Here is a 24024-nt window from a genome sequence, read left to right as displayed (position 1 = left end):
CGGAGTGTTGAAACACTTGCAGAAACACCAGCTTTTTGTTTGATTTTTGCCCCAGAGTCAAATGAATTGGAGGCAGATCTCAAAATTTCTCGTCGATTAACTGCTATTTTTGCCGTTTTTTACCTTAATTCATATTTTTGCTGTACGAACTTTTATTTTTGAGGTACGAATAGGCAACACACTAAAACTCCGATCAATTTTGGTAGCTATAGCAGACCCGGTCAGTACTTGTTCCGTTAACAAATTAATTTAAGCTCTGTCGACAGTATTCAAAGCTTTTAATCTACTACTTTTTTTTTTAATTTTAATTAAATGACAAAATCTCACTGAGAACATTTCAACCTTTGATTTGGTATGCCAAACACCTCAAAACTCTCATAAACAACGAAGATATTGACCTTGAAAGACCGTGTGTCTATTCAGTTGACGCAAAAAAAAACTGCATTTTTCCATATGGGACGCTTTGTAAGAGAACACGAAAAAAAATAGCGGTACTTTGAGAATTATTCTTTCTGATTTGGTTTCTCAACATCGCAGACTAACTGTAAACATCATCAAATAATACATGAAAGCTCAATCTTAGGAAAAAATGGAAAAAATACCTTTGAAAATTTGTGTGCTTATTCAGTTGAAGCGGAGTGTATAACCTTTTTATGAAAAAGTTTGTAAAAGAATTTGAAAAAGGTTCTATATATACAGGGTGTCCCAAAAGTAATGGATCAAACGAAGTATGCTAATAGGGGATCTTAAGGGCTCTCAGAATTTGGTAACTTGTTCATCCCAAATCCTTACGGTTTTCGATTTAATGCAATTCTTGTGAAATTTCGAAAAATCTCGACTTTGCAACAGTATTTTGCTTCCTGCTGCCATTATTGATTTTTGTTTTTTACAATTCTTTTACTAAAACATTGACAAATAATTAGGAACAATTAATTAATCAAAATATTTTTTATTCCATAAGCCATTTCGATGCAAATTAACTAACAGTTTCAAGTTTTATAAAAAATCAATTTTTAACTTTTATTTGAGAGCAACACCGCAAAAAAAATTTCTATGGTGTGAGAATGGTTTATTATTTTAAAAAGTTGCCCTGTTATTGTAGTTTTCAAAAATGTATAAAAGTTTCCAAAGTTGCGGTTAGATCGCAAAATATTACAATTTGAATTCAACAAAACAGGGTTTTTCAGAGCAAAAAACAACCAAAACAAACACATTTTCTCGAACTGTTATTTGTTTAATTTTCTTTGAACAAAAGCCTCTATTTTTGTTTGTATTTTTGCTTTGAAAAACCCTGTTTTGTTGAATTCAAATTGTAATATTTTGCGATCTAACTGCAACTTTGGAAACTTTTATACATTTTTGAAAACTACAATAACAGGGCAACTTTTTAAAATAATAAACCATTCTCACACCATAGAAATTTTTTTTGCGGTGTTGCTCTCAAATAAAAGTTAAAAATTGATTTTTTATAAAACTTGAAACTGTTAGTTAATTTGCATCGAAATGGCTTATGGAATAAAAAATATTTTGATTAATTAATTGTTCCTAATTATTTGTCAATGTTTTAGTAAAAGAATTGTAAAAAACAAAAATCAATAATGGCAGCAGGAAGCAAAATACTGTTGCAAAGTCGAGATTTTTCGAAATTTCACAAGAATTGCATTAAATCGAAAACCGTAAGGATTTGGGATGAACAAGTTACCAAATTCTGAGAGCCCTTAAGATCCCCTATTAGCATACTTCGTTTGATCCATTACTTTTGGGACACCCTGTATATATATATTATAATACACTCCTTTTCATCAGAATAGGTACACAACTTTTCAAATGTTCATTAACCGTTTGTCCCCAATAGTGGTACGTGACCTAACAAGTTTTTATTGTTTATTGATAGTTTAAGATGTTGGGAAAAGCAACAGCTAAAATTATTTCAAAATGGACCATAACTTTCGCATTGTTTTTCTTGTAAAGTATTTTTTGAGGAAAAATCAACTTATTTATTTCTTCAACAGAATAGGTACACCCTTGTTATCTTTAATGTTTTTGTGGATTTCGAGCAAATTTAAAATTAAAACAAATAACTGGACTTTCCTAAGTGTAATTTAATAATCATACTACCATTTTGGAAAACATGGGTGGATTAAAACCGCTAAATTTTGGCGAAAACACCTTAAGAGAAAAAAACACACAATGAAGGATCCACCAGTACTGGTATGATTAAAAAAAATTACGAATTGTGAATATGCTCTATCCAGACTTCAGATACAAACATTCTGGGGTTAAAAAAAATGAATGGTGGTAAAAAAAATGCAAAAAACTCACTCTAAGACGAGTAAATTTTTACATGTGCTACCAGTTTTGGTGGATTTACGACAAGAATAAAAGTGAAAAACAGTTGTAATTGGTAATTTTAGGACAGTAAATAGAATGGTCATTAGTCCCAATCTTCTAAAATGGCTGAATTTTGAAAAGACACCATTACTACACCAAGAACAGAATTGTATGCGTTTAAGGTTTTTGAAAACCTTTAACACATGAAAAGTTGAGTGGTATTTCTTGTTATTTTTGGATCAACGAACATCTAATTTTGATGTCCTTGGTGAGTTAAACTATCAAAACCACACGTTTTGAATTATTTTTTTTGCTGATTCTGCTAACATCTTAAACAATGACTTGACATCAAAAAATTATTATTTTTCCTACACTGTGAGGAAAAAACGAATACTGAACATTTGAAAAGTTGTGTACCTATTCTGATGAAAAGGAGTGTATAACTATAATAAAGTCACATGAAATAAATGGATTTTATATGAAAAAAAGTGTCTTCATCGTGAAATAGGCTTTGATTTAATTTAATTTTTTTCAAGTTTTGCACAAAACAGTCAAATTCTATTTCAAATAACAGAAAAAAATACCACAAATCACGTTGTTGCATTTATAGAAAACAACAATTCCTGCCGTTGTTGAATCAGGTACACAGAAAAAAAACATGCTAAAAACAATTAGAATTTGTATTAAATCAATCGGATTTTTGCATGGTTTTTTGCCAAAAAGACAGTCGTCTTAAAACAATCATCTACAGTGCAAAATGTATGCCAAACTAAATTTAAAGTTTGTTTAATATTTTAATTTTAATAATAACGCAATTAAAATCATTTCAATCTTAGCAGGTATCTACACTTAAATTTTCTTAAGAAGAAATTCTTGTTAAAATGAAGTTCACTTTGATTTAAAAAAAAGTGTTATCAAATTTTACTTATTTTTATTAGAAATCTTATTAATTTAAGAGGATTGATTTTAGAGGAGTATCACCTTGATTCTAAGTGCTTTATTTGTCTCTATGTATAACGTAAGTAAATTTGCTTCAAGTTAAAAAAAAAGTTTTATTCGCTGAAACTATTAATAGAAATAAACTAATATAATTGTAAAGATGAGTAACGAAGAGTTCACTTCGGTTACTAGAGTAAAATCTTGACCTTTGACCTATTTTCCAATTTTTTTCCAACTAAATACAACTAAAAATTAGTTAATTTTTTGTTTAATATTTTTATTTTTTGGGTACTAAGTTGAAAGCTGAATCTCGTTTACAGTTGCTTTATCCTAGTATACTTGCCATCGGCCTTAGGTTTGTCCGAAGGTACTTTTTAGGTACTTTTTGAGTTTTGACTTCTTTTCTTTTAAGTTAAGGAATCTAAGTGTTTCTTTCACTTTTGGTTTATTAATATGAACTATGAAATTCCCAACCTCGATTATGAAAAAAAAAGTTTTCAAAAAATCACTTCCAATTCTTGGCACACACAAAACATTATTCTAATTTAATTATAATGTAAGAATATCTAGGTTAGGTAATCCGAATGAATTATCGCAAAATTTAAAGTTGGATAGTACATATTTTGGTTTAAAGAGTACAGAACGAGATACAAAAATTCTTTGCTGTTTAGCAAAAGCCCTGGAGTTAAATCCGCTATTTTGATAGTTGATAGTCAAAAACGACGAACTATGAAGCAAAATCGTCGTTTTTGACATTCAATTATTGACTATCAAGTTAGCCGATCTTTTAGTATTACTTTAGTTAAAAAAAAATATTTCATCTTTAAGTACAAAGCCAACCTAGTACTGGGTTTAGCTTGACCAGGGCCTATTCTGAATAAAAACTCCCAACGAAACGTGTTTGCAGGGAAAGTCGATGAATCTGTAAAACGAGTATTGGGTCAATAATACAGCAAGAAGAAAGTTAAAAAAAAATTTCAGCGCTCTCGATTACAACCATTTTAAGGACCGTTTACTGAAAAATATATCATTCCGTATGAAATCGTTCAATCGGAATTGCTGTCTCATTTTAGATTTTGCTCAAACTTTGTCATTATATTCTCTAAGACTGTAAGGAAGGAAATCCATGATGATTTAATTTTAAGTTGCGTGGTTTCGCCGCTACCCTCATTCGAACTTTTGGAAAACGTCATTTTCATGTTGTTATAGTTTTGCGTCTATTAAATATATCTTTTTGTTTGAAACGGCATTTTAAAGCCTAAGAATAGTTATTTTTGAATAAATATTAAAAAATTACGTATTAATTATCCGTGAATAAAAAAACAATTTTTGAAAAAGTGCAAATTTTGCTGATTTGTCATTTTGACTGGCTCCAGAATTTTGGCTTTTATATATACAAAGCTTATACTTACCAAATAGGTATTGTTTGTACCTAATAACGTAAAATTAAAAAAAAAAAAATTGTAAAAAAAATAATTTTTTTTTCAAAGTTTTGATTTTGAAAATCAATTTTTTAAAAACTGTTAGCTTGAACAACTTTGTTAAATAATTTAATTAGATTTTAGGATTTTGGCCTTTAAAAATGATATAGCATAGCTCTATAGCTATAACCGTTATTTTTTGATAATTTTTTTTACCCTGTATTAGTCCCTTTGTCCCTATATAAAAAATTGCAATTTGTTTGAAGTTTTTTGCCTACAGATCGAATAAGACCTGTCAAATCGAAAAATCTGTTAATGTAACAAATGAAGGTAATGAAAAGTTCTACAACTTTTACTACGAACTAATTTTCAAAAAAGGCTCAAATAAGAGAGATGACAAAAATAAGAAAATCACCCTACTAACCGGATTTTTCAAGGATTTCGATTTTCGTTGTTGAGGTAACGGTTTTAAGCGTCACTTCAATACATTTTTGTTTGCAGTTACAAAAAAAGTTGGTAGCTTTGTGAATTGTAAAAATTATTTAATGGAATAACGGAAAAAACGCGTTTTAGTCATCAAATTCGTTATTGAGTTGTAGAACGTTTTCAAGCCGAAATAAAAAAATATTATCCCTTTGGGATGTTGAAAATTGCAACATTAAGTGAGTTTGATATCGTCAAAAAATAAACAAGCGAAAAATTTGTTGAAGTAGATCAATTGGATGGATGCCATCACAAAATATCCCTAAAAACTGATAGGCGAATACAGAGTTTTTTGATAAAAGATCCTTTTGCGACTTCTTAAACGATTTGTGAGGAGCTTAATCTGCATTCCACATCAAGTACAGTAAGAAAGGGTTTGAGAGATTTGGCCTTAATGTCTTTCGGCTCGAAAAAAGGCCATTTCATTATACTAAGTAGTGTCTAAAAAGGTAGGCAATGAAAGGATCTTAAGAAACACTTTAAATTTGAAAATAAAAATACTTCATCGTGAAGTTCCTGTAGCCGCAACTCCGTCGTTTACCGACATCGCTAGGTCACCTTCTTTGTAAGTTTTTGTTTTACGGTGTTTTTGATCGTGTCTATGTTTCTGTAATTGCTGTTTTTTTTCGGTGGATTCTATTGCTTCCTTCCGAAGATTTTCAATGCTGAGGAGTGTTTGGTTAAGTTCTACAATTTGAGCTAATGCATCTTTCATTGGATCTCGTGGGATGTACGATGTTCTCCATCAACAACTGATGAGCAGTTTTTCCTGTGGTTTCATTATAGGTATTGTTGACTCCCCACTGGACGAGTTTTATTTTCTGGTCCCATGCATGCGAGGTGAATGCAGTTCCCCTATCCGATATCATTCGGCGTGGTGTTCCAAAAGTAAAGAACAAATCCGTAAGAAAGTTCAGAACTGGTTTTGTGTGGGTGTTGGGAACTGCTTTTAAGTTTATGAACTTTGTGAATGCGTTTACAACTACTAAAAGATATAAGTTCCCTTTTGTAGACTTCTGGAACGGACCCAGGTAATCTATGTGCAGAGTGTCGTACGGCACATTGCCCTTATGGATTGGAAACAATTCCCCTCTAGGTTGTATTTCCTTCTTGTTGTAAGCGCATTCCACGCATGCTTTAACATATTTTTTAACGAATTGGGTCATCCTCGGGAACCAGTACCGATCTTTCAAGTGCATGAGGTTCTTTTTCTCTGCAAAATGACCCATCAAATCATGACTGTAGTGCAAAACACTATTCCTCACCCCTTTTGGTATAAAGAGTGTAATCTCACCTTCAACTTTTCGATAGAGTCGTCCTGACTGAAGGGTGTAATCATGGTGTATTTGTTTACCAGTTTCGTTGGTCGGAGGACTTTTTAGAATTTTGACAATGTCGGACACCTCTTTATCTTGTAACGGGAGTGAATATATCCAGTCTGGTTCTTCGATGGTCACTTTCAATACGTTCATATCGGCAACTTCATATGGATTTCTGGACAGTGAATCTACGTGAAGCATTTGCTTACCCGACGTATGAATTACATCACAGTAATATTCCTGCATTCGCAACCACCAACGGGCTATTCTGGATACCATCTCACGCTTTCTTGAAGCACTCTAAATTGTAACTTGTCGGTAACCCCTGTAGGCATTCTACCTTTCTTTGTAAAACTCAGTTCTACATGTCCATCATCCTCCCCTCGTAGATTTCAGGGTTTCCTCGGTGTCTTAGGGAAATCCATGTCACGTCTGACTCTATATAAAATGTTTATTCAAAATAACCAATACCATTCAAAAATTACTAGACAGACAAACTAAGAATTTGTTCAATGTACTGATATAATTCTCATAGATTATAGTACAGGTAAATTGTTACATACAATCAACAAATAATAAAAAATTGTTACACTCATGACACTTGGCAAAAAGTTTGCTCTTTATTTATTATTTTTGGTGAAAGGGTGTTTTGATGGGTTGAGTTATGCGTGAGAAAGGTATCATACATTTTGTTAATTTTTTAAGCTTGGTGAAAAGTTTTAATTGTTATAAGATCTAAGAATCTAAAGAGTCTACAAAATTATCTTAAGTGAGAGGGTTTTTTTTTTAAAGAAATGATGAAATTCGGAGTCAGTACCACAAAAACTGGGTTACACTAATAAAAACTTGTAAAAATGTTTCATTTATAGCAGAAAATATTTTAGGTGAAAGGGGGTTTGTTTTAACCAATTAAATTCCGGAATAAGTGGTATTAAAGGTACCCTTAGGAAATTTATAAAAAATGTTGTCTTTCCCATGGGAATTAAGAATGGAATTTATGTTTATTCATTTTTTCATGTGAAAGGGTGTTTTTTTTAAGTGTAGAGAAAATGTGGGTATATTCGAAAAAGTAAGTAATAATAGTGGTACTCTATTGAAATTCAGCAATTATGTTGCTTTTGATATTAGAAATAAGAATCAATTGTCTATCATGGTTAAAAGGGTGTTTTTTTTTTAAATGAAAACAAAAATGATAGGCCACCCTAATGAAATTTGATGAAAACGTTGAATTTGGGATAAAAAACAAGAATAAAGAGTTTTCAAACAAAATTTAGGTGAAAGGGTGTTTTTTCGAAGAGTCAGTAAAATCTGTAATTGGTCCCAAAAAGCCATTATGGAATTTTGTTTTAATTCTCATAGGTGCGGAGTCCCAAGGTCAACTTTAATGTCTGTCCAATCAAAATTTTGTATTTAAGAAAAAAATATTTAAACTGGATGAAAAATAATTATAAAAAATCTACTGTCAAGATTGAAAAACTTAAAGTTATAAACAACTTTTACATAAAAGCAAGTACGTGCGACCCAAGCGTGCATTTTTTATAAGTACATATTTCTGTGATAAAAAACTATTTATTTTGTATCTAGAATTTATATTATGTAAACATTTTTGATTAACAGTGAAAACTAGCTTAGTATATAGTGATATACTTATGCTAATTTTTATAACGAAAAAACATAATATTCGTTAAAATTTGCGGAGCACGCTCTGCTAAAATATATAACTTAAAAACCTTAGATCGTATCATGTAGCATTACCATGAGAAGACAATTTTTGCAGTCGATCTAGGCCAAAGGGATAGAAAGCAAATAAAACCTCAGGTTTGTATATTTGTCATATCCTAAGATTCTTTCAAATTGATTTTTTATACATATATCTTTTTTTGTATTTTCTAGAAACGGAAGGTTCTATTTCATAATTCTACACAACACGATCCAAAATAATTTTAATTTTTAAGACTTTTCCATTTAATTAAAATAAAAAAAAAAAAAACTTAAAAATAGATTTTAAGTTAAAAATAAAAAAAATTAAAAAAAAAACAAATAAAATATACAATTTTGCTTATAAAACTTAAGTTGTCAGAATACCTTTCTTTCTATCTGAAATTATTCATTATATTATAATCTTTACAATACTAGAATTTATTAATTTTATTCATAAACATTTTTTAAAATTTAATTTCATTTAACAGAAACCAATAATTGCGAAGTCAAACCAGATCTTGAAGGTGTTGTTCCTCTACACGTTGGCAGTCAAGTGTTCATTTCAAAACGTGATATTCTAAAAATTTTACACAACGATTGTTGTGTCTACACTGGATCGTTGAGTGAAATAGTTTTTGGTCGAACGGCTTTGATTAAATGTTATCAATTAGAACCAAGTGAAAGGCTTTACGGATTAAATCTAAACTATCTTAATTCAATAATAAGTAATTTTCTGCCTTTCACTAAAAATAATAGTTTAATTTTTAAAATATTTTTTTTTCAGCTCATGTTAAAATGGTTTTTAAGAGTCGCAATGAAGATATCGAAGTCGATCAGATTAAATCGTATGTTTTAAATAAAATTAATCAATTGGGTGAAAAACATCAGAAAAAGATATTTGATAAATACTAAAGGTGGTCATTCATTGGGACAATAAATTGGAGATGAAACTTAGAATATACAAATTGGAAATACTAACAAATTATTGTTTTTTTTCAGATTTTAACTTTGTATAAAAAGGTAGACTGAAGAAATAATTCTTTAAGTTTTCTACTTTGATTAAATAAAAAAAGTTGTTTTCAATTATATAATACCTCTCCAAAAGTGTCTTTTTCAATTCCGATGTTTTTAACCGATTGCATTTTTTTGTAATGTTTGTTTCCTCAGAAGTTTCTACTGGATGAACCGATTTTGATAATACTTTCTTATTTTAAAGCCTGTACTTCCCGTTTGGTTATATCTCAATTTGGTCCGGTTCTGACTATTGCATCTATTTAAGATTATTAATTGTTGGTTTTCTTTTTTTGTCTTAAGTCTTAGGATTTAGATCACGTTGAAACGTTATTTGATAGTGTCATCTTTACTTAACCTTCCGATAACAACATATTTAATATGGGTGCTAGGATTAAATTAAAAAAAAAATACTTTTAGGTATAATACAAATATATTTATTCACAGTACTCCTTGGACTTTAACAAAAACATAAAAAAGACAATTCATAAAAAAAATAACGATTGTCGAAAAAAGAAAAAAAAGAAGAAAAATTAAGTCTGGGGCGGTATAGCACCCCTGTTGTCTTCGGAAGGTTAAAAAAAAAGAAAATTGGTCTTAAAATGGTGAAACTTGGCACTGGTCTTACCGTTGTTCCTTTTTCAAAGGAAACCTACTCCATCTATAGTTTTTTTTCACAAAAAATGCTTCTTTTGGAGGATTGACAAAGCCTCCTTTCAATTATAACGCTTATAGTTATCCAAAGAAAATGAATTCAACGGATGATTGATTATGTGTTTTTCTTGTTTTTCTTCCAAATGGTTAGACTAATTTGTACAAAAATTTTTATCCAAAAACGTTTGAGTAACTCTAGTGTAAAAGAACGTTTGAAATTTCGATATAAAAAAAACGTCTTTTTCAAGACATTTTTATTGAAGTTTTGAAATATTAAAGCTAACAAAAAAAACCATCAAAAGAAGAACTGAGAATCATAAGAAACCTCTTAAGATTGAAAAAGTTTAAGATAAGTATTTAGTTGTTATTTATTAGCATTTTTTAATTATTTAATTATTATAGTCTTGAAAAAGCGTGTAAACACACGCGAAACGTCGACGAAAATATAGATAATCATCAAACTAAGACCTATAGCCTGCTCAGAAGAAATTTATTTGATTTACACTTTATTTCCGATTTAATTTTTTCAATATTGTGTATTAAATACAAATTTTGTCTTTCAATCTTCGTGTTACAATTATTAAACTAAGGTATTACGTTTTGGTAACTGTACTTTCCAGCGTATTTTAACTTTTAATATCAATTCTTTAGTTACCTAATAAAAAAATGTGCGGTACTTATAGATTTGAAAACTGTTAGACATTAAAGAAAAAAACCAATCGCTATCCACGATTGCCGAAATAGAAAAGCCTTAAAACGCACCAACAGAACCAATTTAAAACATTATATCCACTTTGTATTAAACATCTACTGATAATTCGGTTGGACGTGGCTTGTCTTATCATTATCATATTTTTCGGTTCATCCTAGGTCGCAGAGTTAGGTGCTTTTATGGCTTCCAAACGAGAGGTTGGTTAAACCGTTTCTTCTACATTCAAATTAGTTGCAACAACCATGTCCAATTCCTTCTTGGCAACCTTGGGAGACGCGATCTTATAACTTTGGGCTTCACTCTTAACATTTAGGTCGAAAACTTTTCATTTAATCCTGGTACTACATTAATCCAACACAAATATCTGAAAGAATGAATACAGACGTATTGGCAGAAAATTGTGCGTCTTCTAAGCTATGTCAACTAATTCGCCAATTACATGCTAGGTTTCATGAAGTATGAGATGAGAACGGACCAGACCAGTTGCAACTTCTATTTTTTATAAAGAAAATCAATGTTTATTGAAAGTTCCGCAGGCTGATCAGGTATTATTGTAAGATTAAGATGCAATAAAATGAAAAAAAAAAAATAAATAAATAATTATAAACCATTTGAATAATTTGAGTTTTGTGTTTTCTTTTTGTCTCAAAATTTAGAAACAAAAATCATTTAAAACATTCCTCACAATTTATAAATTAACTTTACTTTATTTGCTTTCTTCCAGAATTCAAATACATAATCGAAGAAAAAGGAGCAACAACATACATACAATATTCAACAACACAACGTGGTCGTGTTATGTTAATCTACAATGGTTATCGATATGTTGAAAATCGACAAAGTCATAAAAACATATTTTGGCGTTGTTCGCGTTATGTTAAATTCGGTTGTCGGGCGACAGTGGTAACATCTAAAGTAAATGATGATGTGACAATACGTGTCGCCGGTTCACCGCATACTCATGAGCCTGAAGTTAAAGTCGAAGGTATCGACGATATACAAAATGAGTTTCATGATAAAATTCGATTTCCCAGCCTTGCAATGACTTAAACAAACAAAATAAAACAGAAAAAATATATAAATATAATTTATTTATAGAAAAAAATATTTGATTTTAATTAAAAAATAAAAAGAAATAAAAATTACATAATTTGTATGTATAAAAAATAGAAATATAAAAAAATACTTTTCTTTGATATTAAAATTTAAATAATTGTATTTATATAAGAGAAACAAAATATATACATAAACAGAGAAAAACAAAATACAAGAAATAAATTGAGTAAATCTTGCCGCACCCAAGTTTTACAAGGAAAAGAAAAAATTGTTAACTAATTTGTATTCATTAATTTGTTTAGTTTTAAGTTTCTTGACTTTTTTAATAGATACTTCAGAATGAAAAGACTAGTGGTCGACCAGTCAATGAAGGGTGCCACGTTAGATAAAATTCTACGTGAAATAGGTATGTTTTTATACTTTATAATTTTTAAAATGTTATTAACAATATTTTTTTTTTAGGTGATTAACTTCTGGTCAAAGAAACACTCTATAATTTGAAGGTGATTTACCTTCTTTATAAGTAGTTTTAACTTCTTTAATAAAAAAAAATTTAAAAAAATACATAATAGGTATTTTCTTATCAAATGTACTTACGAGTATACTGCCCATAATCTCGTATAGGCCCTAACTACAAAATTTTTTTGCTTACTTGCAGTTAAGGCGTTGTCTCTGATTTATCCTCATTTATTTTTTTAGCCTAGGTCTTCAAATATGTACTTCAGAAAATTCAAAATGTCTTTTTATTTTTTTTATTTTTATATGCAAATTGCGGTATTAGATTTAGTGTTTCCCTCTATAACTCAGAAGTTAGAAAAATGTAGTTAGGGCCTTTACGAGATAATGGGCAGTATATGAGAATGAGAGTAATGCAAAAATTGGGTAGACGGAGATGTTTCTCCAATCAGCACTCAGAATGGATTGAAAGGGCATCAATCTTCAACAAAAAGGCTTCTGCCAAAGACCTTAAACTATAATAACACGGTGTTACAAAAATGAGGTTTTAAAATATACGCGGGCGGAGACCTATCAGGTTTTGTAGAGCTAGTCGCACTGAATACGAAACGGTATTTGAAAATCCCCTAACACCCCCAAAATCTGGAGTTACGGGCAAAAAACGGTTTTTTGGACCTTCACCCATTGAAAAAATTCTAGCTTCGACAATTTTTTACCCATTTTCGATTTTTTTACAGTTTCTGATAAAAGATAAATATACCTTTTTAACAATGTATAAAACATGTAACTCGGTTAAACCACTTAGAATTTATAAGATGTCAAAGTTCAAAAATTCAATTTTTTTTGTCATTTGCCCAACTTCGGCATCAATTTAAAGTATATGTTTTCAAGACAACATGCTATTTAAAAAATATATTCTAAAACTATATCTATTTCCCAATTGATCGAGGTATTTTTTATGAAAATCACTTCAAAATTGGCTTAGAAAAAAAAATTTTTCGATTTCAACCCAGATACAGAAATTGGAACTTTTAGGTATAGAACAAAAATGTTGTTTCGGCACGTAGTAGGATAAGTTGGGCGCCAGGATTTGATGAAGGGTTTTTGTAGAGGAGCTCAATACAAACATTTTTTTTCTTTAAGAGGGGGGTCTATCTCCCCCCGTTTAGGTGGGAGGGGCATTTTTCTAAAAAAAAATTATCAAAATAAAAAAAAATTATTAAAAAACAACGGCAACACTTACAGTAATAAATGATACCATTTCCAAAAGGCAAAATTGTGCATTTGATTCTAATTTTTAAATCAATATAATATTCCCAATAGTTTTTGAAATAAGAGATTTCAAAGTTAAAAATAGGGGAAAATATTTTTTTTAAAACTCATTTTATACTATTTTTGTCCAGACTGTGAATTTTAGTTAATAAATTACTTAAACAGAAAACTGCCTCAATTAATTCCTTATCGAACCGTGAAAACTATATGTTTCTATGTCTTCTAGTTTTTGAGAAAATTGAAAAATTATTTTATCAGATTTTTCTTTTTTCAAAATATTTTTTGTTTTTATTTGTTTTTATTTTTCAATTTTCTCAAAAACTAGAAGACATAGAAACATATAGTTTTCACGGTTCGATAAGGAATCAATTGAGGCAGTTTTCTGTTTAAGTAATTTATTTACTAAAATTCACAGTCTGGACAAAAATAATATAAAATGAGTTTAAAAAAAAAAAATTTTCCCCTATTTTTAACTTTGAAATCTCTTATTTCAAAAACTATTGGGAATATTATATTGATTTAAAAATTAGAATCAAATGCACAATTTTGCCTTTTGGAAATGGTATCATTTATTACTGTAAGTGTTGCCGTTGTTTTTTAATAATTTTTTTTTATTTTGATAATTTTTTTTTAGAAAAATGCCCCTCCCACCTAAACAGGGGGAGATAGACCCCCCTTCCAAAGAAAAAAAATGTTTGTATTGAGCTCCTCTACAAAAAACCTTCATCAAATCCTGGCGCACAACTTATCCTACTACGTGCCGAAACAACATTTTTGTTCTATACCTAAAAGTTCCAATTTCTGTATCTGGGTTGAAATCGAAAAATTTTTTTTTCTAAGCCAATTTTGAAGTGATTTTCATAAAAAATACCTCGATCAATTGGGAAATAGATATAGTTTTAGAATATATTTTTTAAATAGCATGTTGTCTTGAAAACATATACTTTAAATTGATGCCGAAGTTGGGCAAATGACAAAAAAAATTGAATTTTTGAACTTTGACATCTTATAAATTCTAAGTGGTTTAACCGAGTTACATGTTTTATACATTGTTAAAAAGGTATATTTATCTTCTATCAGAAACTGTAAAAAAATCGAAAATGGGTAAAAAATTGTCGAAGCTAGAATTTTTTCAATGGGTGAAGGTCCAAAAAACCGTTTTTTGCCCGTAACTCCAGATTTTGGGGGTGTTAGGGGATTTTCAAATACCGTTTCGTATTCAGTGCGACTAGCTCTACAAAACCTGATAGGTCTCCGCCCGCGTATATTTTGAGTGTTACACCGTGTAATTAATGCCTTGTTATTTTTCGTACATATCAGCAAGTCTTTTAAATTAATAAATAAAGTTTATTAAAAAAAAACTTTATAAAGCCGGGTTTCGTGACTCAAGAGTCTGTACTTGATCCTGTTTTGTTTCAAGTCTATGTTAATTCCTTATTTTTTCTTTTTTTGTGATAAGAACTCAAAATGTGACGATATTTGCTTTAAAATTGAAGCTGTTGATAACTTTAAATATCTTGGCATCATTAAAGACTATGATTTGAACAGCTCGACACATATTCAGAACTTAAGAAAATATCTCCTGTTGTTTGTATTACCTCGAAAAATATTTTTTCTTTTTTACAAATAGTCGCCTAGGTGTTTTTATATGTTTTCCAAGTTTAATGAAGTACCCAAACATACCAATTGCTGCTTTTGTTTTCATATGCATATGAAATAGATTAATAGATTTTATCGTAAATTTTAAATAGTGGAGAACTTAAACAAAATCAACGTAAAAACTACGATAAACGAGAGAAATTGGAAGAAGTTTTCAGAGAGTCCCAAACTGAGAAAGATCTAAATATCTCGAAAAATACTTGGTCCGTTTTTCAAACGGTTGTCACCACTGAATTAAACATGCTAAAATTGATGTGTGTCTGTTACAAAAGTACATTTTTTTAAAGATTTGTTTTTTCTCTTAAACATTGCTCTCAAACTTACAGAAAGAATAGATACATGGGTTTTAATTTAAAAACAACTCAATCAATATGTCTTAAACGTAACTTGATTTCCTTTTATTCAATTCATGTTTTTAGTTTCAAGAAAAATGTATATTTCTTTTAAAAACTGAACAAAATTTTCTGTGTAGATACGTGGTTCACGCAGAAACGGGACGTTATGTAATGACATTTTTTAAATGCAACTTAAATTGTATTAAAACTAACTTCAAAAAAATGAATATATAAACAATTCTGATAGACGAAACAAAATTTTTAAATCGCCTCTTTTTCAAAAACTTTCTATTTACATAGTTTAAAAATGTATTAATTTATTGCTTAATACTTTCTTTTACTTTTAAATACATTTCAGTGAAAGATGAAATTCATGGTACTCGTAAAAGGCAAATTATCAGAAATAAATCGCTACTGGATTATACTTGTGATTTTACTCCATGTAAGTTTATCTTTTATTTACATATTTTTTTTTAATTTCTATATAATTTTTAACTAACTAAATTAATTTCCTTACAGCAAACGTGAAAAACCGCAGACTCAAAAAAATTCCTAAAGGTAAGAATAAATATTTGTATACACTTCTTAATATAATGTTATATAAAATATTTATAAATGTATTAATAGTTGATGAGTTTTGTAAATGTAGAACTTGTATATATGTATGTAGGTATAATTGCTTCAGAGGTACGAGTATTTTTTGAAGTATAAACCCATATGAAGTATAAACCCGTGTCAATCTGTCAAATCATAATCTATCTCCACACTATTCCATATACATACATGTTTTTCTTCTCACATTTTGTACATGCGTTTATTATAATTGTGAAATAGTGTGGAGGCTCTTTCACCTGTTGCATTGTGTTTCAGAAAGAACAAACTCAATCGAAAACGATAGTAAACGTTAGAAATTCAAGTTTGTTATATTATTTTTATTAAAATGTGCTACTTTAGCCAACTCAAAAAAGTAAAAGTAGGAACTGTTTATAATGCTTTTTCAAAATAAAAACCTTTTTGTGAGAAATTTGTGCTGCAAAACCCTCCTAAAGATATTCTTGATGAAAATAAATTTCGAGACCAATTTATTCAATCTTAAAATTAAAATTAAATTTAAAATTTTAAGGAAAGATGGATATTTATAGCGAATGGAAGTTTTAAAGACGATTTCTATTTACTCACCCTCCGTTAGCGTTAAATGTAATTTCACAATAATAATTAATAAAAACAAAATTATTTATTATATAATTATTATATAATTATAATTCTATCAGAGTTATCTTTGGGTATGAGGGTTGAATAGAAAAAACTTGATTTAAGATTTTTAATAGACACAAATTCAAAGAAATTAATTCACATCTACACTGCAGAAGAGCACATGCAGTGCTAGATTTACTAGATTAGCTTCTCCACTTCAAAAGAAATTAAACAACAATATTCCAAATTTAATTAGCACTACATCAAATTTAAAATCGCCATTTACCATTTAAAATATACCTTGCCTACTTTCAAAAATATTCAAATTGATAATAAATTCAATTCACCCGTGACGATGCTCCACATATTATTGCATTAAATATTCATTTTAATCGACTCAAGTGATAGAACACATCCAACAATTGGACACATCAGAAGAAGAAGCGCCAAATTTTGTAGTTTTGGGTAATTATCGTCGTTTAAAGGTTTTGGTTTACAACTTTTTGTATAGAAATGAGAGATTAAAAATAAAAAAAATAATTTTTTAACTAATGACACTAGATGAATGCCGATAAGACCAAAAATTAAGTTGTCATTTGACACTTTTATCCCTTGGAAAAAATTCAAAAATTCAAAAAATCTGTTATGTACACTTACGTATATATTCTGCTCTAACCCAAGAACTTAGACTTTAGTGACAAAAAACTGAAATAAGTTATATAAAAAGCTTAAAAAAACTTCACAAGTTCAAGATGATCTAAAGAGTGTGGTCTAAGTGTATCGGTTCTCCACCAACTGCCACTTCTAATTTCAAAATCAGACCTTCATGCTTCATAAACTGTTTCATTTCGTGAACTATTAAATCGATCTCGCAGTGATTGCTTAATTCGCTGATGGGAAAAGAGATATTTGCCAAATTTGCGTTCCTCTCAGGCTATACATGCATAAATCTAAAGTCTAACTTTTTAAATTAAAATATTTGATAATTCAATCATACTAAAATCTACTTGTATGTAATTTCAGTTGCGGACATACTCTTCAATAATTCGGCAGTTTTTGGCATATCTCAACAAAATCGTCGCACACTTATTATTGGCAGATATCATTTTGTTCATGTTGCACGAAGGAGAGTCTATAGTTCTTGGAGATGTGCAAAATATCGCAGTCATCAATGCAAAGCATTTGCTCATACTAAATTCATAAACAATGAAATAAGATATTATGTTACACATGCAACACACTCACATAATTAAAAAAAAAAAAAAAGATTTATAACTATAAGTAGATACCTACTTTATAGAGCACAAAATGTGCTAATATTTGTAGAAAACCTTTTGTAAAGTTTTGTTTTGTATTATCCAGCGTATTGTCTTTTAGAATTAACAAACAAAGTATAATTATATAGAAAGTATTTTAATTTGTATGCCAAAAAAACTATAAATAATTTATTTCATAGAAATCTTAATATTGCTAATGAACCTTATGTAGTCCCTATAATTTTTGTCAGTGTCTTTTTTTGTAAGAAATATTTCGTTGAATTAAAGTTTTATGTTTTACCAATTAAAATATGTATTTTTGCTAATATAAAAATAACTTTTAATTTGTTTTAAGTTACTTCAGTTGAATTAATGAATTTTAATGAGTATGCAACTTATCAATTGGTATCTATGTTTTTAAATAGTAATCTTATCTTGCCTATAAAAAATTTCCCTGGCGAAAACTTTAATGTCCATTCAATATGGTTTCTGTAGTTATACAAAAACCCTCGCAACAAAGAAAAATTTATATTTTATATTTGAAAGTATGTATTTTTGTCCCAAAATCTATTATTATTAGTAGTATATCTATGTATGTAATTTTTGCAACTCCACAGGCACTGTTTTATTAAATTAATAAAGGTTTACTCTTTTTTCATATTGAATATGTCTCTTAAAAAGAATATTATTATATAGGTACATAAAATGTATTGGTATCCACTTATGGTTTCTTTTACTCTACGACCGACCGACACGACGACTTCTATCTAGAGGTGGCGTAATGGTTAGTGCTATGTACTAACATGTTTCAGGTACTGGGTTAAAATCCAGCCTCCACCACTAAGAAATTTGTATTGGTGATATACATACATATGTACATAGGTACTCGTACTACTATTATTAATTCTTATTAAGGGGTAATAGCACACGTAGGATATTTTTGAAATATTAAAATTTAAAGATTTTATGCTCCTTTTTTCACCGAATTCTGTTTTTGAAATAAATGAATTTTGTTCAAACTGATGCCATTTCTTTAAAAATCAATAAATTTAAATCAGTTAAAAATGTAGGAGTTGGTTGGTCGCCCGATTGAAAAACAGGAATTTGCGATCATTTTGTACTACGTCGTCATTTTATCATTAAAAAATTTCACATGAGCCTATTCTGTTACTTTTACCTATTGATATACCTAATCGATCGTTAAAAGAATGCCCCTTAAAAGTATTCGAAACTTATATAAAAATCAAACATGTCATTCGATGGTAGAAAATTGGTTTTATAAATCAAGATTTTAGGGCCAAACATAATGAAACTTGGTATAAACCAATTTTGGAAAAGTTTAATTTTCTCAAAAGCGACAACTAAGATTTAGATGAAGAAAGTTCAAGTGTAATTTTTAGTTTATTAATTTTTTTTTTTCGAACATTTATTAAAAACTACAAATAGATTTTTTGATTTAGAGCCCCCGCACACTACAAACTTTCTATCGGCCGACAGTTTAATCGGTCTCTAAATCAATATGAAAGTGTAAGAAAGTGCTTACACTACAACGATTAAGTATCGGCCAATCAATAAATGATCGAATAAAAAGTTTTTTTTTGCTTCACAATTGCCTTCAAACTATTTAGTCGGCTGCCTGTGCGCACACTAGGAGCCCAACCCTAAAAAACTATTTGAATTTTTTGTAGGCATCTTAAAATTCTTTATCACGAATTTCATCAGTATCGAAAACTTTATGGCATCCCAGGAAAAAACCATCACAGAATCCATTCGTAATAGAAAATTTTATACAAATTATCATTAGGAACGGATTTCTATACAAAAGGAATTTGTGATATGGCCGAATAAAAGAAATATAGTAGTGTTATTAATTTTATGTTCTTTTTTTTACAAAAATTTACATTAATCTAATCTTAATTTAAAAAGTTTAAAAAATTTAAGCAATCTCTAAAGAAATCGCTTTCTAGAAAAAGTGCAATAATTAATTATGAACGCCAAAGATTGTATAAATACAAAAAAAAAAAAAATACAAAAAAGCATCTAGCTGTATTGGCAAGTATTTGTTTCGTGTAAAAAAAAATTTGAGGTGGAGAGACAAAAAAATAAAGTTTCTTGTCATGCTTTCCGTTTCGGTTCGTTGGCTCGTCTGTATGTCCATGTGCACAACGAACTAGAGCCGAAAAATGATGAATTTGCTTGAGATTTGGTACAGATTTTTTTTTTAATTTCTAAGCTTATTTTTTTTTTATGTTCAAAGCTATTTTAACGAAACTGCATTTAGTATAGTCGTTTATTGCAAAAACTGATACTTTATTTGTTTGCTTTTTTCTCGTTAATGGCTGGGTTCATTAAATTTTTGAAACTTTGTTATTGTGTTTATTAATTTATTTTCACAATGCTTAATATTTTTTTTTTTTTTTTTGAAAAAAATGTTTGTTAATTTTTATTTTTTTTTATATACAAGAAATCAAATGGCATATGTATTCCAAGAGATGTTTTTGTAATTTTATTATATTTTTCAAGTTTTTTTTTTTAATTTCTTATTCTAAATTTTCTAAACTTAAATATTCCAAGCAATGCGACCCTGTCGGGCATTTTATTTTTAAATGTTTTATTCCTAAATGAAATGCAAATCATATGAATTTGAGTGGAATGAAAAATATAGTTTTGTTTTTATAGTTGAAATTGTACTTGTTTAAAGAATCTACTTTATTGTTTATATACAATTGTTCAAGCAACTTAATCTTCAAACAAATAAGTCCTTTTATTTAGAAGCTGGAACAAATACATTTCTAATAGCTTTCCAAAATTTATCGGGTTCAATAACGAGACTAAAGATATTAGATTAACTCAATTTTAACAACATTTTGTTTAAATTTTAAAATTAATTAATTAATTAATAAAATAAATGTATGAATTACTAATAAAATTTGATCGGCAACAATGGGTCTGTTCCAGTTTTTTTGTGCACTAAATTAGGAAGTTTGTCAAATACATAAATTAGATTTACTAAATTTTAACAACATATTTTTTGAATCTTAAAATAAATTCAATTTTTTATTAGAAAAAATTATTTGCCTAAAATAAATCTTTAAAACCTTCCCTATTATCATTATTTATTAGCTGGTATGTCATTTAAAAAAAAAAGATTTTTTAATGATTATGGCTTTTTTAAACCTTTTTTTACAAAACTTTTTTAAACGTAAAATCTAGTCAACATTGATATTTAAATTGTCAAAGTGAAATTTTCATTATCAACCTAAAATTAAAAAATGTCATAATGATAGATAATTACACTAGTCAACAAAATTAAACTTTTTTTTTGTTACAGAAACCAAGGTATACTTTTCTATAGGATTTTGGTGTGCTGAGCTCAAATCCGAAGTCAAAAAAATTCTATCACATCACGTTTTTGAGATAATCCCGTTAGAAAATCGAAAATGCCGCTTTTTTACCAGTTTTCGAGATTATTTCTTAGCTTTTGGTTATTTGTTTTAAATAAATTTGTAACGGTTTCTTATAGAACTAAATGTTGTCTTTCTAAGTCCGTTTAAATCTTTTAAAAATCTCTTATCTTCTTTGAGAAATCTGAAATTGAAATCAACTTGTTTGGTATATCTCATGTTTATTTACTTTTAATAGCGAATCTCGAAAAGTTCTTTGCCAATCGCTTTCAAATTTTGACACAACGTTCCATTTAGAATCTTGCAAGTTTTTATATTTGCGAAGGTGGTGAATCGCAGTGAGATACATCAAAGCGTGACCGTGTCAGATACTTATACTAAATAATTACTTGTGAGAAAAATTTAATTTTTTTTCTTGTTAAAAACAAGATAAGAACTTACTGGAATGTAAATGAAACGTTGTGTCAAAATTTGAAAGCGATTGGCAAAAAACGTTTCGAGATTTACTATGAAAAGCAAATAAATATGAGATATACCAAACTCGTTGTTTTCAATTTCGGATTTCTCAAAGAAGATAAGAGATTTTTAAAAGATGTAAACGGATTTAGAAAGACAACATTTAGTTCTATAAGAAACCGTTACAAATTTATTTAAAACAAATAACCAAAAGCTAAGAAATAATCTCGAAAACTGGTAAGAAAGCGGCATTTTCGATTTTCTAACGGGATTATCTCAAAAACGTGATGTGGTAGAATTGTTCTGACTTCGGATTCGAGCTCAGCACCCAAAAAACCTATAGAAAAGTATATCTTGGTGTCTGTAACAAAAACCTTGTTGACCAGTGTTATCTATTAGATATGATTATAATCATATCAAAATTGATATTAATTGTTGGACGACTTTTGTCACTCAAAAATGTTAATTTCATAGCTGTTATTATCAAATTTTCAGTCGTGCATTTTATTTTTCCGAAATTCGTTGCAGAATTAATTTTTTTTTTAATTTTGGAGGAATGCGTTACGCGCCATTAGCAGGTGTGCGGACTCTCCAAGGGATTTCAACTTTGCAAGAAGAAGGTATGTTGCATCATCGTCTCCTTGAGAGTCCCCGAACTGGCAGGCTGGGCTTCTCGTTTTGCCGATCTTCAGAACTATAATAAAACTTGTAAAAGGGTTTGATAATTTCTTGATAATTGTAAAACAAATTGGTTCAAAATTTAATTCTCCCTTATTATGGATAGTAGGAAAGCTCTAGAAGCGATAATTGATATTTAAGTAGAAAAAACTTCGTTATGTATTATAAGAATGAAATATTCGAAAAAGCGAAATAAAATTTTTCATTTCACAAATAGACTTTTATGGTTAGGTGTTTTTAAGGGTTTTTAATAAAACGAAAAAAGGTATATTATGTATTTAATTTACATATTTTTAAAATTTTAGTTATTGTGAGAAGTACATTTTTTTTTATTATGTTTAATCTAAAAAATAAATATAAATGAATCATATTTTACACCTTAAATTCATTTGAACTTATTTTTAGATGCAGATTCTTTCATGATTCCAGCTGTATTTGGAATATCACAGAAATCTCGACGCTCTCTACTTATTGGAAATCATTGTTTTGTTCTTCTAAGTTCAACGAAAACCAAAGACAGCTGGATTTGCTCGAAATTAAAACAAATCTATGCAAAAATACTGCATATACAATATCCATTGATGGAGAGATAAAGTGTAAAGTTTCAAGTGGCAGCCATTCTCATTAAAGTAAAAAATTAATTTTACATACAATAAAAAAATAAATTGAATTTTTCAAATATTTAAAAAAATTTATTTTCAGATGTTTTAAATTTTATTTTCTTATTTTTTTTGCTCTAATGCTTTTAACTAAAGTTTTTTTTTTTCTTTTTTAATTTTAAATTTTAGTGAAACGAGAAAGAGACGAATGTATCAAAAGTACTTATAATTCTCTTCGATCCGCATTTAAATCTGAAGATGGTAAGTGCTATTTTTTCTTATCAAACAACTAACTTATATCCTAAAAAAGTTGGTTTTAGACTCATTGTTAAAACAATTTTTTTTTTAATAATTTACAATAACACTGGTCAACAAAATTAAACTTTTTTTTTGTTACAGAAACCAAGGTATACTTTTCTATAGGTTTTTTTGGGTGCTGAGCTCGAATCCGAAGTCAGAACAATTCTACCACATCACGTTTTTGAGATAATCCCGTTAGAAAATCGAAAATTCCGCTTTTTACCAGTTTTCGAGATTATTTCTTAGCTTTTGGTTATTTGTTTTAAATAAATTTGTAACGGTTTCTAATAGAACTAAATCTTGTCTTTCTAAATCCGTTTAAATCTTTTAAAAATCTCTTACCTTCTTTGAGAAATCTGAAATTGAAATCAACGTGTTTGGTATATCTCATGTTAATTTACTTTTAATAGCGAATCTCGAAAAGTTCTTTGCCAATCGCTTTCAAATTTTGACACAACGTTCCATTTAGAATCTTGCATGTTTTTATATTTGCGAAGGTGGTGAATCGCAGTGAGATACATCAAAGCGTGACCGTGTCAGATACTTATACTAAATAATTACTAGTGAGAAAAATATAATTTTTTTTCTTGTTAAAAACAGGATAAGAACTTACTGGAATGTAAATGAAACGTTGTGTCAAAATTTGAAAGCGATTGGCAAAGAACATTTCGAGATTTACTATTAAAAGCAAATAAATATGAGATATACCAAACACGTTGATTTCAATTTCAGATTTCTCAAAGAAGATAAGAGATTTTTAAAAGATTTAAACGGATTTAGAAAGACAA

At 28.8% G+C, this 24024-nt stretch overlaps 1 protein-coding gene across 4 annotated transcripts in view; it reads left to right on the top strand.

Annotated features, from left to right (window-relative positions):
• LOC129915362 (ELMO domain-containing protein F-like) overlaps nt 1-24024 on the top strand; it is a 143043-nt gene that overhangs the window by 89285 nt on the left and 29734 nt on the right. For 2 of the 4 annotated variants that reach the window (XM_055994862.1, XM_055994861.1), the window contains exon 5: nt 23126-23197. The exons of the other annotated variants lie outside the window; for them this stretch is intronic. In XM_055994862.1, the coding sequence (XP_055850837.1) occupies nt 23126-23197 (72 nt within the window). The remainder of the gene's footprint in view (nt 1-23125; nt 23198-24024) is intronic. 4 annotated transcript variants of the gene reach the window in all.

This window comes from Episyrphus balteatus, chromosome 3 (assembly GCF_945859705.1).
Source record: "Episyrphus balteatus chromosome 3, idEpiBalt1.1, whole genome shotgun sequence".
Classification (NCBI taxonomy): Eukaryota; Metazoa; Arthropoda; class Insecta; order Diptera; family Syrphidae; genus Episyrphus; species Episyrphus balteatus.
Note: the sequence above shows the minus strand (reverse complement) of the source record. Positions and strands in the feature narration are given on the sequence as shown.